Source organism: Salmo salar, chromosome ssa20 (genome assembly GCF_905237065.1).
Source record: "Salmo salar chromosome ssa20, Ssal_v3.1, whole genome shotgun sequence".
Lineage (NCBI taxonomy): Eukaryota > Metazoa > Chordata > Actinopteri > Salmoniformes > Salmonidae > Salmo > Salmo salar.
In genome coordinates this window covers 26,561,428-26,577,309 of record NC_059461.1, presented here as the reverse complement: position 1 = coordinate 26,577,309, position 15,882 = coordinate 26,561,428, and the positions used below count along the sequence as shown (strand labels likewise).

Genomic DNA, 15,882 nt, shown 5'->3' with positions numbered 1-15,882 from the left:
TAGGTTTAGTGCTTGTGTTTTGGTGAAGTAGTGCAACTGTGCCCCCAGCATCATGATACACATTGTGTCACAAAGACGTGAGTAGGATAGCCCTGTGCCTAGGAGCAGTCTCTCCTCAGCCTGGCCCTGATTTGAAGGAGGAGTCAGACAAGGGCCACTAGGTCATCTGCTGTCGGCAGGCAGCTGCCCTACATGCAATCATGCGTACACACTCACGCACACTGGTATCAGCCAGCGTCCTCCTGCCATCTGTAATCTCAGCACAGCCATTTGCTGGTGGCATCAACAACTTCCAACCTGACAGCCTCCCCATCCCTTACGCCAGACCCTACCCAGCTCAGCCCAGACAGGGTGCAGGTCATAAACTGGGCAGGGCACAGGGCTGGGCTTTGGTGTTGCATCCTGGGGCCAGAACAAAGAGGCTGCCAGGCATAGTTGTGGGGGGCAGACCTAGCCTGGGAAACTACCATGGCAGGGCCTCCCCTTGCCCCTTTGCCCAGTGGGCGGTCAGCATTAGTGCAGGGCCAGTGCTCACAGACACCCCACAGACACATGGGCTAGAGGGGTTAAAGGGCCCTCTATCACTAATGTTGAATGCAGATGTGTTGGAATTGTTTGTTTTGTTCTGATTTATTAGTCTTAACTGTTATCCTTCTCTTCCAGGACTACAAGGCAGAGGAGGATCCGTCTCTGTTCAAGTCAGCTAAGACTGGTAGAGGGCCCCTGGGACCTAATTGGAAGGTACACCTCTCTCACTGAAACACTCTGGGTTAGAGGGGAAAGAGCCACGGGTTGGATCCTAAATTAATTTCCAGTCGTTTCGTTCTGAACAGAAACATAATTGTGTTCCGTTCCACTGTTCTAACCAGCAAAATAAAGTTCAGAACGTTATTAACCATGTCCCATGCTTTTAAAATAATCTGTCTCACTATCATTCCCGGTTCTGACTCTGTTCATCCCAAAAAAGTTTTCAGGTTTTCCTCCAAAAAATAGTCCGGTTTTCGGTTCTGTTCCCTGAACCGGCTTCAACCCTTAAATGTAACACTTTTAAATAATTTTACCAAAATGAATATGGATTTTTTTTGGGGTGGTATACTCGTGGCACAATACACTCATGGCCAGTTTATTAGGTGCCCCCATCTAGTACCGGGTCGGACCCCCTTTTGCCTTCAGAACAGCCTAAATTCTTGGGGCATGGATTCTACAAGGTGTGGCGTTCAAATGTTGATCTATTGGTATCAAGGGACCTAACGTGTGCCAGGAAAACATTCCCTCCACCATTACACCACCACCACCAGCCTGTACCGTAGACACCAGGCAGAATGGCGCCATGGGCTGTTACGCCAAATCCTGACTCTGCCATCAGCATGACGCAACAGGGACTGGGATTCGTCAAGCCAGGCGATGTTTTTCCACTCCTCAGTTGTCCGGTGTTGGTGATCGCGTGTCCACTGGAGCCGCTGCTTCTTGTTTTTAGCTGATAGGAGTGGAACCCGGTGTGGTTGTCTGCTGTAATAACCCATCAGTGACAAGGACCGACGAGTTGTGCGTTCTGAGATGCTGTTCTGCTCACCACTGTTGTACTGCACCGTTATTTGTCTGTTTGTGGGCCTCCTGTTAGCTTGCATGATTCTTGCCTTTCTCATCAACCAGCTGTTTTCACCCACAGGACTGCTGCTGACTGGATGTTTTTTCTTTGTCACACCATTCTCTGTAAACACTAGACACTGTTATGCGTGAAAAGCCCAGGAGCCCGGCTGTTTCTGAGCTACTGGAACCGGCACCGACGATCATACCATGTTCAAATCCACTAAGGTCACTTGTTTTGCCCATTCTAACGTTCAATCGAACAGTAACTCAAAGCCTCGATGCCTGTCTGCCTCCTTTATATATAGCATCCCACTCGACGTGACTCACTGGCTGTAGGAGCAAATCATTTTCACAAACGGGGTAATAAATTGGCCACGGAGTGTATGGCTAGTATTGGACTAGCATTTGTGTGTGTGTGTGTGTGTGTGTGTGTGAGACAGAAGGAGTCCCTCAGACGGGGCGGAGAAGAGGGAGGGCTGAGTGGCAGAGCTGTAGGCTGCAGTTTGATGAAGACAAATCACCGCTCTCCTGCTCTAATTGGACCTAATAGAAATCACAAGGGATCAGGTCAGATTAGGCCCTCCTGTCTCAGCCCTGCCCACATCCTCATTCTCTCTTTTAAGCCAGCCAGGAGAGGGTGTGTATGTACGGGGCTGTCTTCTCCGGGGTTTGTGTGTGGTATCTTAGTTTGAGCTAGGAACAATTCAGTAAAATGAGTCTGGGAGGTATTTGTTTGTAAAAAGTGAGAGGCAATGAAAACGGCTCATCCAGAGACACTAGTGGTCTCGTCCCTAACCCCTCATCTACAGCCGTACACACAGGCCCAGGATCACTGTTTAATGGCAGACAAGTTAGAATCTCCACCCAGCAAAAGAGCCCTCAGAGTTCACCGTGTGAAAGTTTTACTGTACTGTGACGACGCACAGATTAAAGACTGCTGAACAGCTTTATGAAGTCTGAATAAATAATATAAACTTTTTATTATGGGTTTTTAATTAGATCATTTTCCCCCAGCCTTGGACATGGAAACACTTATTTTGGGGAAAGAAATTATAGAAAAAAAAAATCATAGCTAAAGTAACATAAGAGAAAACAACTGGTGCCAGCTTCTCAGAGCAGTAAAAGTCTATCACTGCATGCACACCTATCGTCACACTTTGTATTTCTGAAATCTCCCGCTCCTTTGAGCAGGGCGACAAGAGACGGTGTGAAGAAATGTCACCGTAAGTGTTTTGATGTGGGATCCGTTTTATCCTAAGTTCTTTTAGCGGTGACAACTTTAGCTAAACCCTATGCGTATGTGGAATATTTTTCATTCCCCCCCTCCCTCCCTCTCCTTCCTTCCCCTCTCTCTCTCCCTCTTCCTTCCGTGATGGGAGCATCAAACAGTGATGGGATGTGGGTGATTGTGGCAGTTCTGAGGCATTTCTCCCTGTGTGCAGCACTAGAATGAAGTGATTAATTAAACAGGTGTTCTGGGGTGGTGTGTTCTGGGATGGTGTGTTCTGGGGGCAAGCAGGTCCTGGGTGTTAATATTGGAACCGGCTTTGTGCCGAGACGCTCTTATCGCTGCGTGATGCGATAACGGCGTCCCAGCCACAAAAGGCCTGCCTGTACGGGAACAGTGTCACTGTCAGGGTGGAGCGAGAGAAATGGTCCCTTCATCTGGAGTTTATCCACTTTGCTCTCTCGCCCTCCTCATCGCTCTCTCCTCTTCCTCGCAGGGAGACAGAGTACAAGCTACAGATGGATTTAAAACTGTTTTGTAAATGAGAGGACTTTTATCCATCTACTGCATATTCTCATATCGATAATTATTTTAGCAGGCTTCGTTTCCAAAGCATTATGTATTAATGACATTTTAGTGGTTGGAATACTGCTGTGATTGGTCTAAACCGATAAAAAAAAAAATCTCAAATCACATTCTGCTTTCTTCTCATTGAGAGTTCCATTATTGGAAAGTTTGCATAAACTTTGCCTATTTGCATATTCACAGTTTTGTAATATCATGTGTCAGCGTAAATGATTTAGTGATGGATGATTGAGTGCGTCTTCCTGCTGTGCAGTGTTTGCTCAGTGTCTGTTCTCCTGTTATGTTGCTACTAACAGAAGGAGCTGGTTAGTAAGGCTGACTGCCCGAGGATGTGTGCCTACAAACTGGTCACGGTCAAGTTCAAGTGGTGGGGCCTGCAGAACAAGGTGGAGAGCTTTATTCACAAGGTAAGGATGTTGTTTTCTTCGTCCCGTCCTTTTATAATTTCACTATCTGACACATTCTTCCCTTTTCCTTGTAATCTTGCTTTCTTTCCCTCTAAATGCCTCTTTACATGTCCTTCTTTCCTCCAGCAAGAGAAGCGTATCTTCACTAACTTCCATCGCCAGCTGTTCTGTTGGATCGACAAGTGGGTGGAGCTGACTATGGAAGACATCAGGCGGATGGAGGCGGAGACACAAAAGGAGCTGGAGGAGGTATGTAGAGGAACGTGTATATATGACTACCAACAGGAGGAGCGTTCAGTACTTACCAGGGCGTACAACGCTCAAAACCTTTTAGAGCGAGTGTGCCGTTTTAGGCATAATCTCTTTAGCATTGTCATGGTGGCACATCCCAGCATACTGTGCAGTGTGGGAGTGGTGTTTGCCTTCAATAAATGCACTGGTTTTCCCGAAATCCCAGTTGGAAGATTCACGGAATAAGCAGGAAATCTGGAATCCTTCAACCAGGGTTTCTGGAAAACCAGGGAATTTATTGAATGTTCCTGGAATTTTGCAACCTTGGTCTTGACCATGGTTGGGTAGCAGGCTGTCTTGGTCTGTCTGTGGTGTCATCCCTCTGAGAGAGACAGAGGAGTGATGTTTGGAAGCTTATTAGAATAGTCATCAGATATCTCCCAGTTGGACCTCTGGGAGTGATGCTGGTTGGCCTCTTCTTCATTCGTGGTTTTTAGTGGTGCTGAAACCCACAACATTCACTTAATTCTTATCTCTCCCTAGATGCTTTTTCCCCAGTCAAATTCTGATTATTATTCTTACACCCTGTTTATCTATTTCAATATGTCAAATCAATGATCCCCTCGCTTACACTGCTGTAAATAAATCAGCTTTTCATGTTTTTATGACAAACTAAAACCATGTATGATTTTTATGACGTCATTTTCCCCCATCTTACAGTGCATTCGTAAGTATTCAGACCCCTTCCCTCTTTCAACATTTTGTTACGTTACAGACTTATTCTAAAAGAGATTGCATTTGTTTTTCCTCATAAATCTTCACACAATACCTCATAATGACAAAACGGAACAGGTTTTTAGACATTTTTGCAAATGTATTAAAAAGAAAAAACTTATTTGCATAAGTATTCAGACCCTTTGTTATGAGACTCGAAATTGAGCTCAGGTGCATCCTGTTTCCATTGATCATCCTTGAGATGTTTCATCAACTTGATTGGAGTCCACCTGTGGTAAATTCAATTGATTGGACATGATTTGGAAAGGCACACACCTGTCTATATAAGGTCCCACAGTTGACAGCGCAGAGCAAAAACCAAGCCATGAGGTCGAAGGAATTGTCCCTAGCGCTCCGAGACAGGATTGTGTCGAGGCACAGAGTTTGCCAAAAGCCACCTAAAGGACTCTCAGACAATGAGAAACATGATTCTCTGGTCTGATGAAACAAAGATTGAACTCTTAAGGCCTGAATGCCAAGTGAAGCATGGTGGTGGTGGCAGCATGCTGTGGGGGTGTTTTTCAACGGCATGGACTGGGAAACTAGTCAGGATTGAGGGAAAGATGACCAGAGCAAAGTACAGCGAGATCCTTGATGAAAACCTGCTCAGGACCTCAGACTGGGGTGAAGGTTCACCTTCCAACAGGACAACAACCCTAAGCACACAACCAAGACAACGCAGGAGCTTGTAGCGTCATACTCAAGGCTGTAATCGCTGTCAAAGGTGCTTCAACAAAGTACTGTAATGATCTGGATACTTATGTAAATGTGACATTTTAGTTTTGTGTTTTTAATACAATGGCTAAAATTTCTGAACCTGTTTTTGCTTTCTTATTATGTGTGTAGATGGAGGGGTAAAGACATTTATTTTAATCAATTTTAGAATAAGGCTGTAACGTATCAAAATGTGGAAAAAGTCAAGAGGTCTGAGTACTTTCTGAATGCGCTGTATGTCACATTTATGAATTCATTTGCTGCTTGTCATAATATTGCAAAAGTTACATGACTGTTTTCGCTCTTTCCTGATTCATTTAATGACCATATTTTCTTTACATGTCCAGTGCAGTCAAAAATTTGATTTTCCTGTGTTTTTTATATATATATATATATCTCTATATCCACACTGAGACCAATAAGAAAGAGTTCCAAATATCTGCAAATAACTGTTAGTTTTCCCATTTCAACTCAGACCACTCAGCAGCCCTAGCAAAATTCTAGCTTAAGAAATTGAACTTTGCTAAGAATATTTTTTTGTTGACACTTTCAATTGAAAATCACAGTAAGGTACATAATTGTTACACAGAAATTATTTGATATTGGCATAAAAATGGCTGCATTGGACCTTTAATGAATGTTGATTACAAACATGTCTTCTTGTGTACCTGCCCCCTACTGATACCCCTTTTTTACCATGTACAAACACTGTGTACAAACACTGCTGGCCCAAAGATATGGTTCTGGAATTCAACATTCCTGTCATTTGCTGCCCCCTTCTCCTTCCTGTCTGTCTGTAATTTTCCCTGTTAACCCCCCTCCAAGAGTTCCCACACATTGTTTATTCTGGAAAAACTGTGAAATGTGTTATTTTCAAAACATTTTCTGTCTCAACTGTGATGAGAAATAATGGTGATTTTTAAATATAGCCTACCACTCCCTTTTGGAACCGGCATGGTGTTGGTCCATTTTGAGTGTTTATTAGATAATATAAATATTACCAATTTTAAACTATACTTTCATCCATTCAAGTCATTAAAAAGTCGTAGACATTAGACATGTAACTTGTGTGGGAACCCGCTCCTCCCTTCCCTTCCCCCCAATCTCAAACTCTGCTCTGACAGGCCTCCCTGATTCTGATTTTACATCTAGATGCGTAGAAAGGGCTCTGTGCGAGGCACGAAGGCTTCAGACGAGTAGCTGCCCCAGGTGTAGGTCTGAGGGAGACTGTGTAAGTGCAACTGGTGGAGGAGTTGAACCGACAGCAGCCATGTTAGTTCCTCCTCCACCAACTCTCATGGATTCCTTGTCTGTCTTCTCCCACTGGGTTATCTTTGTATTGCTGCATGGCTACACTGCTTTCACTCCTTATACAGTGGTGTTAGAGCATAACAAGGTTTTATGGGCCACCGTTTGTGTGAGTGTGTATGTATGCGTGTTCTTCTCACGTGAACTTCCATAACTCTGACTGGTATTAGTTAATCAATAACACCAGATCTCAGAGAAATATGAAGCATTTGCCAGATCGTTAAGTGTATTGCTGACATGGCGAAAAGCTCTCTGCCTTGGACAGTGTGTAAGTGCCTACTCAATCTCCCCATGTGAGGGCAGACATCTGTGCAGCCTGTTCTCAGAACCAAGGCAAGAGAGCAGGTTTTAAAAAGGCTTTGGCAGCCAGTCAAAGCCATACAAAAAAAAGTCAGCACTGGTTTCTGGCCTTGTATCTGTAGTCCAAAAAACGCCGTAAAGAATATGGAGAACGAACACAAAAAAACCAGCTTATTCTGGCACACTCATTTGTCTGTGTAGTACATTCTCAGTAAGGCCTTACTACTTACTGGCTCCTTCTCAGCCCCACTTGAAATATCAATGCGAGCGCTTTTGGCCGTACATGGCGAAAAAAAATAGAGGAATCTGGGCCGGACTGGCCAAAGTTGGCCAGGCTCGAGCATTCCTGGCCTGGCACCAATGCTGAGCATTTGGAGCTCTGTTTCTTCCTCTACATCTCGCCCAGTCCTGCATGTGTTTCCCATTTTCCCCTGGAGTAAGTAAACGGGCGGGTGCCATCAAAGAGGCCCTCGGCATGGAGGAGTGCTTAGCCTGGGCCGCAGAGCTGAGGGGTCGCCAGGGTCACACTTTGCCAGTACTGTAAGGCTCCAGAGGACAGCACCCATATGTAGGAGTGGAATACCATTATAACGACTAGCATAGAGTTTCTACTCTTTACCAGTTCCACAACAAAAGACTCCCAGCTCCTGTTGATGGACCAGCTCAATTGCTGAGAAGCTTTTTAGGTTATATACAGACTTTTTAGGTTATATACAGACTTTTTAGGTTATATACAGACTTTTTAGGTTATATACAGACTTTTGAACATGTGCTTCAGGTGAACGAGGCTCAAGCAAAGGTTGTGTAGTAATAGTGTATCAGGATCTTAGACCAAAAGTGTTGTGGTTGGACTACACTGTGTGAGTGAAACACCATGGTTTGGAGATGATGCACTAACAGGCCTGTCTGTCTGCTTGTGGGCTAACACGGGGTGGCTGGTGGCGGGAGAGGGGAGGTGCTGGGGATGGAGGGTGGGGGAGAAAAACCCTTCAACATGGCTTCCTTTGCCTCATTAACATACAAATGGAATTCTGCAGTTGAAAAGGAGCCTGTGCTGTGATTGAGAAAGAGGGAGGGAGGGAAGAAAGGATGGAGAAGTGGTAGGTAGAATCCTCATGCACATTTCATCATATGTCTAGTCCTCTGTTTAGGGCCAGTGTGTGGTTTGACTGTTCCATTAAGGTATTCTGCTATCAGATTCAGCCACTAATTGACTTTCTAAAGCCTTACGGTGTGAGGACCTAAAACAATGACTTGATCTACCTACAAGACAAACAAGGGCTTGATACAAACCATTTTAGAGATGTTCTCCTGGAGAAAAAAACAGTTTTCAGTTTGCAAAGGGAAACGTGTACATTTTTCAGAGATATTCTTAATGCAGAATAAGGAGCTTAATGTTTGTCAGTGAACAGAATGATGGGCGTTCTCAGCCACATCCATCCCAATTTCTCACAGTTACAAACACCCTTCTCCTTGCAAAATTCCACTTGTTGACGCATGCTCTCACAGAACCTGCCTCCACTTGTTTGGGCTCTGTAGAGATGTAATAGATGTCTGTTTATTTCTTCCCATTCCCCACTCCCATTTCCTCCGCCTCAGCTTCGCAAACACGGTAATGTACGGGGAACCAGTGCTGCCGATGCTGAATGAGACGGAGGAGGGTTTTGAACAACAACAGCGATGAAGACTGAAGGTGGTGATGATGAAGAATGCGAAGCGGGCTCCCTGCGTTCCACCTTTACCTTACTGATTCAGGATGTGGAGGATGAGGGCTCTGCTCCACTTGATCAATAGACCAGCACCCTGACCTGCCGGCACCCAATCATAGACATTCTATCCACAGAATAATTAATTTGTTGAAAGTGACACGATCCTAGCTGATAAAGCTCCAGTTCATTTTTATCTCCTAGGCTAAAAACGATATCAAGCAACAATGTCCTCCGTAAAGCCAGCTACCACCTCCATGTTGTTGAAAGACTAGTCCCTATATCTTCTCTTGATAGATGCTTAGAGGGCTGCTTGGTTGTTGATATAGAGATGAATATTTTTTAAGCATTTAATTGGCCTGATTGCATTATGGCAGGTGTTGGTCTAAGTAGTTTGCGATTCTAGTCAAAGAGGATCGTTCCTCAGTGGCCTGTTGCCTTTGCCAGCTTTCCTTTGTATTTGTGAATATTTCCTCCAGATCATTCCTTTCAAGACAATGTCCTTTCTCTCCTCAGTCCTCTTCTAGCTGTTCATAACTCTGTGGTTTTCTGTTAGCTGGCGAGAGAGAGCCTGTCAGTTTTTTAAAGTTTTTTTCTCCATTTACATGTCCCTTCCTGCCATGGCATTCATTAAGAGATTACTGACACCCTTGGCGCCTGTGCCTATCCTAATCTCTCCCCCTCTCTCTGCACTGCTTCTTATTAACGCCAACAATCTTGTCCACACAGGTATTTCACTCTCACTCCAATGCAAATGAACACAAACACACACTCGTGCAAACACGCACATGCAAACACAAGCACGCACACACTCTCACAGGTGTGAATGCCTTTGCGGTGACTGATCTGGCCCGAGCTCACGCTGGGCAGATCCGTGCAGGCTCCTTCAACTGAAGGGAAGTGTCTGTTGTTGGAGTGTTGGGTGCTCTCACTGTTTTTCCCACACTCCCCATACTCACGCTGCTCCTCCCTAGCGGATGGCCCCAGAGAGAAACCGCACTGAAAAACAGTCACAGATGGTGCTACACACCTCCAGTCTCTGTCACGCCCTGCTCACACCACTCTGCTCCCCACCACACCACCAGTAGCCTGCCTGCCTTATTCCTGTGGTTCTCTGGGATGGAATTCTACTGCTTGTCGTATCCTGCTGAGCATGGGCAGCAGGTAGACAGACACCCAGCACCACCCTAACCCACACCAGGCCACTACCCCGGCCCATACCAGGCCTCTCCTGACTGGGCCTGTTTACAGAGCGAGCAGCTTCACTCTCTACTCAGACCTTCCCACTCAGCACCACGCTGTGCCTTACTACACCACCATGCCTTTCCTTCTGGCTACACACTGGCACCAGTTGGTCTTTTCAGGCTTTACTACTAGGACACTGATCAGCAGGGTATTCATCCATCGTATGGAGGGGGTTAGATTAGGCTTGATCGGTTTGCAATGACTTTATGACCTCTAGTTTAACTGAACCTCACTATGTTCTCAAGGTCCTTTTACATATGGCACTAATGTACTGTATGTTTGTTCTGTTGGGCTGTGGTGGGGTGATTTACTCCCTGCAGTGGTACTGTAGTGATGTAGACATGACTCCCCAGCAGCAAGCCAGTCAGACAGTGCCATGCTAAAGCCTGAATGCTGCTCTGTGTGTTTAAGCACATAAGTGCCTTCATGTTAGTGTGTGCATGTCGGCGTGCTTGTGGGACAATAAATAATCATGTGTATCTTAGCTTGTCATTCAACCTCAGCCGTTCAGCCTCTTTTTATAAACCGACGTGCTTGCTGCCAAGACCGATGGAATATTTTTTCTGAAGAGCTCAGTATTGATAGTATATTTTTATATTGTGTAAGCCTCTCAGGGGGATTGTGAGAACCTTCTCAGTTCTGGGTTTAGTGCTCACCCAAAGAGTATGAATGGAACTGGGCGACGTCATTTGTATACATGCGTTGTTCCACCCTAGCTCAACCCCACACTTCCGAGGGGCAATACTAACTCACCAGCGGATAGACAACTAAGATGGCTGAACTCTCCTGTAACTGAGAGAATATATCATGAGTACCCATGTCAGTCACTGACAGGACATGAAAAGTCAAGGCCATAATGGGACTGATAAAGTCCAGATTTCCCATCAGTTACAGACTTTCTTTGAATGCAAATAGTAAGAGGAGTGTTGAATATGATTCATGCCTTAAGGTCGGTCTACAACCTCTTGTTTGTATTGAATAGTACGCTTATAACTTATGATGCAACCCAGCTTGTGTATCAGAGGACAGTGGTTTACAATCTGTACTGTAGAGACCATGACGTGGGGAAAGGACAGAGTGGAGATAGTCTTTACAAGAAAAACTGTACAGTATGTTCATGATTTATTAAATATACTGTTACATTTCTACAAGAATAAAAAAAATGCTTTTAAATGTTTCTGATCATCTGTTGAAATTCAGGGGACATGGTAGTGAATGTATGACATCATTTTGTTTAGCCATTTCTGTCTGTCCATTTTTGTGCCACAGTAAGTCTACAGAATGTATCGAATACCTAATAAATTTCAACACAAAATGGAGGGCTTTTTCATGGTTTATTCTGCAATGGTCTGTTGTTGGCTGGTTTGTGTTTGTGTTCATCTCTTTCGTTATTCTACGTGTTGAGGACCGTTTGTGTGACTCTGAAGCCTAATAAATTGCATTCATTTTGAAGGTACTGGGTCTTGAAACCAAATGGAAGGAAACGGGGAGGAACTACCTGAACAATAAGAAACACATTTTGCTGCGATGTGGAGTAGTGAGTACAACCCTGGTGTGTTCAGTCTGCATAGATAATAGATGGGTAACTGCCTGACTAACAAGGTAGCATCAGTTGATTTGCACCATCTTATTCTGCCACACTGTATGGTTGCTGTGGATTTTCAGGTCAGAGATTATCTATGAGATATTGGCATCTAGCAGTGTTTGTCAATGTTTTACTTATATTTGTGCCTCTTTCATACTGTCTTTTTCTCCTTACCCCCATGAGGTATATGTGAAGGCTCTGATGTTGGACATATGGATGACATGGTTTCAGATTAGAATCAAAATTCTCAATGGTTGATCTAGTAAATATACAATGACATTCCTGGACTGGTTTTGAATGGAGAAAATAAAAACATGTCAAAGATAGCTGTGGAAATGGTCACTGTTCTTAGTCTAAATGACTATTTTCTCTCCTCTCTTGAAGAAGTTCGCTCACACACCTCTGGAGTCACATCTAGTTCATTCATACACCTCCTTGGGAGTGTTAAAGTGTATTTGTGACTCCAGACCGCCACATCCATCTCCTGGAGGTCAGTAGTGCTGCAGCCACAAGAGTCGGCGCTGGAGAGCAGGAAGAGCACACCGTCTGCCGGGAGAGATATTCACTTTTTTATTCTTGTTTGTGGAGAATGGTCACATGTGGATGGAAAAAAGTCATATCTGTACCAAAACAGGCAAATGATACAGTTTCTAAAAGGACATGGGCAGAGTCAACCACACTTTAAGGCAGCTCCACACCCAAGAAAACACAGGAATGGACCAGGGATTGATGCCTGTTAGGGGCTATGGACCAGGTACCTGTTAGGGGCTATGGACCAGGTGTCTGTTAGGGGCTATGGACCAGGTGCCTGTTAGGGGCTATGGACCAGGTGCCTGTTAGGGGCTATGGACCAGGTGCCTGTTAGGGGCTATTAATGCCTGTTAGGGGCTATGGACCAGGTGTCTGTTAGGGGCTATGGCCACCATTTAGAATGCCGACTCCAAAATACATGGACATGGCAGAAATGTAATGGGCTGACCCCTCACCTCCATTCTCAGTACTATATCTAAAAAAACAAGTTATCCTTACACAGGTGGTGTATATACTGTCCATATATTAGTACACTGAAGGGAGACTAAATGCTTGCTGCAAGTTGCTGCGCGGTGCCCTCCACTTGACTGTCCATGTAGGGTGAGAGGCTGTGTTTAAGAGGAAGAGGCATGGTTGGTGAGCCTTTAACTACTGGCTCAGTCCCTGCATCATGCCTTGTTCGTTTGACCCCCCTGGGACTGGATTTGTGCAGGGGCCACAGGTCTTCAAGGGGTGGGGAGTTATTTTTGGCCTGGTTTGGATGGCAATGATGTCAGTGTTTCCTCATCTTTCGAGCTGGGCTGAGCCTAGCCCCTGAGATTCTCCTGAGCTTCCTGTTGTGCAGAGAGAGGTGGAAGAGGTGGGGACCTTTAAAACAGACGGGGACCTCACTGCCCACCGCACCCCTCCTCCCCCCAACAGAATGGCGTTCCTCTGGATGACAGATGCTGCTTAACCCTTGGTGACCCTGTGTGCTGAGATGGCCGAGCTGACTGACAGAACAGCTGAGGACAGAGAGAGACTGCTGCACAGTTCCCCACTGCACAGGACGCTGACCCTAAAAAGGGAAGGAACTGTCACTTTGGGCGTCCCCCCTTGGTGATATATGTCTAACTGAGGAAGAGCTGTGTTAACACCAGCCATTAAAAAAGGGGCGAGGAGGGACATTTACTTTGACTATCTTGTCTTATTGAGCAGAATATTGAGACAAATTGGCTATTAAATCACTATAGAAATGTGTGGAAATGTGACAGTGGTGACCAGCCTCAGGACTGTCCATTGTCATGCTGGATTCATCATCACAGTGAACTCTGAGGGTAAAGGGGAAGTTTAGTTTGTTTGACTAATCTTGGTGTTTTTTCTTCATGTTAAGTTTGGTCAGAGTTACAATTATTTTGAGCAGTTGTAAGGCAAGTTAGAAATACTCAAATGGAAATAAATCCAAGTTCATGGAATTTAAGAATAACTAATTATGAATCAACCACTCCTATAAGACAAAATGTCCAAGTTTCTCTTTAAGCTCACTTTAATTCCTGCAGTCACATGACTAAATTGCTCTCTAGTGTCCTCATGGGTGGAATATTATTCATATTTTTAATAATTTCATAATTAATAAAGTAAAATAAATTAGAACACAGAAAATTCTGTGTTTCTATGTCAAACGGTTTTGTTATACACTGCTCCAAAAAATAAAGGGAACACTTAAACAACACAATGTAACTCCAAGTCAATCACACTTCTGTGAAATCAAACTGTCCACTTAGGAAGCAACACTGATTGACAATAAATTTCACATGCTGTTGTGCAAATGGAATAGACAACAGGTGGAAATTATAGGCAATTAGCAAGACACCCCCAATAAAGGAGTGGTTCTGCAGGGGGTGACCACAGACCACTTCTCAGTTTCTATGCTTCCTGGCTGATGTTTTGGTCACTTTTGAATGCTGGCGGTGCTTTCACTCTAGTGGTAGCATGAGAAGGAGTCTACAACCCACACAAGTGGCTCAGGTAGTGCAGCTCATCCAGGATGGCACATCAATGCGAGCTGTGGCAAGAAGGTTTGCTGTGTCTGTCAGCGTAGTGTCCAGAGCATGGAGGCGCTACCAGGAGACAGGCCAGTACATCAGGAGACGTGGAGGAGGCCGTAGGAGGGCAACAACCCAGCAGCAGGACCGCTACCTCTGCCTTTGTGCAAGGAGGAGCACTGCCAGAGCCCTGCAAAATGACCTCCAGCAGGCCACAAATGTGCATGTGTCTGCTCAAACGGTCAGAAACAGACTCCATGAGGGTGGTATGAGGGCCCGACGTCCACAGGTGGGGGTTGTGCTTACAGCCCAACACCGTGCAGGACGTTTGGCATTTGCCAGAGAACACCAAGATTGGCAAATTCGCCACTGGCGCCCTGTGCTCTTCACAGATGAAAGCAGGTTCACACTGAGCACGTGACAGACGTGACAGAGTCTGGAGACGCCGTGGAGAACATTCTGCTGCCCTCAACATCCTCCAGCATGACCGGTTTGGCGGTGGGTCAGTCATGGTGTGGGGTGGCATTTCTTTGGGGGGCCGCACAGCCCTCCATGTGCTCGCCAGAGGTAGCCTGACTGCCATTAGGTACCGAGATGAGATCCTCAGACCCCTTGTGAGACCATATGCTGGTGCGGTTGGCCCTGGGTTCCTCCTAATGCAAGACAATGCTAGACCTCATGTGGCTGGAGTGCGTCAGCAGTTCCTGCAAGAGGAAGGCATTGATGCTATGGACTGGCCCGCCCGTTCCCCAGACCTGAATCCAATTGAGCACATCTGGGACATTATGTCTCGCTCCATCCACCAACGCCACGTTGCACCACAGACTGTCCAGGAGTTGGCGGATGCTTAGTCCAGGTCTGGGAGGAGATCCCTCAGGAGACCAGCTGCCACCTCATCAGGAGCATGCCCAGGCGTTGTAGGGAGGTCATACAGGCACGTGGAGGCCACACACATTACTGAGCCTCATTTTGACTTGTTTTAAGGACATTACATCAAAGTTGGATCAGCCTGTAGTGTGGTTTTCCACTTTAGTTTTGAGTGTGACTCCAAATCCAGACCTCCATGGGTTGATAAATTGGATTTCCATTGATTATTTTTGTGTGATTTTGTTGTCAGCACATTCAACTATGTAAAGAAAAAAGTATTTAATAAGATTATTTCTTTCATTCAGATCTAGGATGTGTTGTTTAAGTGTTCCCTTTATTTTTTTGAGCAGTATATTTCAGTCTTCTGTGATGTACGTATATAAAGTATAATATTGGGATGCAAACTCAACATTGAAAACATTTCTAATCTATATCTGACATGTTACATTTGTGTACTTTTTCTAAGCCCATAGCCATGTGTGTGAGCTGTATACTTTTGTTTCAGAGTAGATTTGTTTAAGACTACCAAGAAACAGTCTGTGTGACCCCAATTTGGCCCACTGCAGTAAAAGGTTACTTAGTAATAAGAGTGTATACTGTTTGCTATGGTAAAACCCAGTGATAAGAGTGTATAATGTTTGCTATGGTAAAACCCAGTGGTAAGATGATGCTGTAAGAGAGATCAACATCTCAGGATCCTACACTGTTCCATCAGCCTTCATTCTGTAGTGAATTCATCATCAAGCATACTCCAAGCTCCCTGACAAGCAGTATACAGCTGCACTTT

The 15,882-nt window shown here is 45.0% G+C and overlaps 1 protein-coding gene across 3 annotated transcripts in view; it reads left to right on the top strand.

Annotated features, from left to right (window-relative positions):
* The window catches only part of LOC106580376 (phosphatidylinositol transfer protein beta isoform), a 39,991-nt gene extending 27,992 nt beyond the window's left edge, over positions 1-11,999 (top strand). Inside the window, exons 8-12 of one of the 3 annotated variants that reach the window (XM_045703120.1) lie at positions 664-741; positions 3,700-3,810; positions 3,937-4,059; positions 11,542-11,625; positions 11,857-11,999. In XM_045703120.1, coding sequence (XP_045559076.1) covers positions 664-741; positions 3,700-3,810; positions 3,937-4,059; positions 11,542-11,625; positions 11,857-11,931 — 471 coding nt within the window. In that variant the 3' untranslated portion in view covers positions 11,932-11,999. Of the gene's footprint in view, positions 1-663; positions 742-3,699; positions 3,811-3,936; positions 4,060-6,681; positions 6,761-8,736; positions 11,408-11,541; positions 11,626-11,856 lie in introns of those variants that run through there. The other 2 variants (XM_014161367.2, XM_014161365.2) reach the window with 2 other exon arrangements.
* Positions 12,000-15,882: the final 3,883 nt, after the last annotated feature.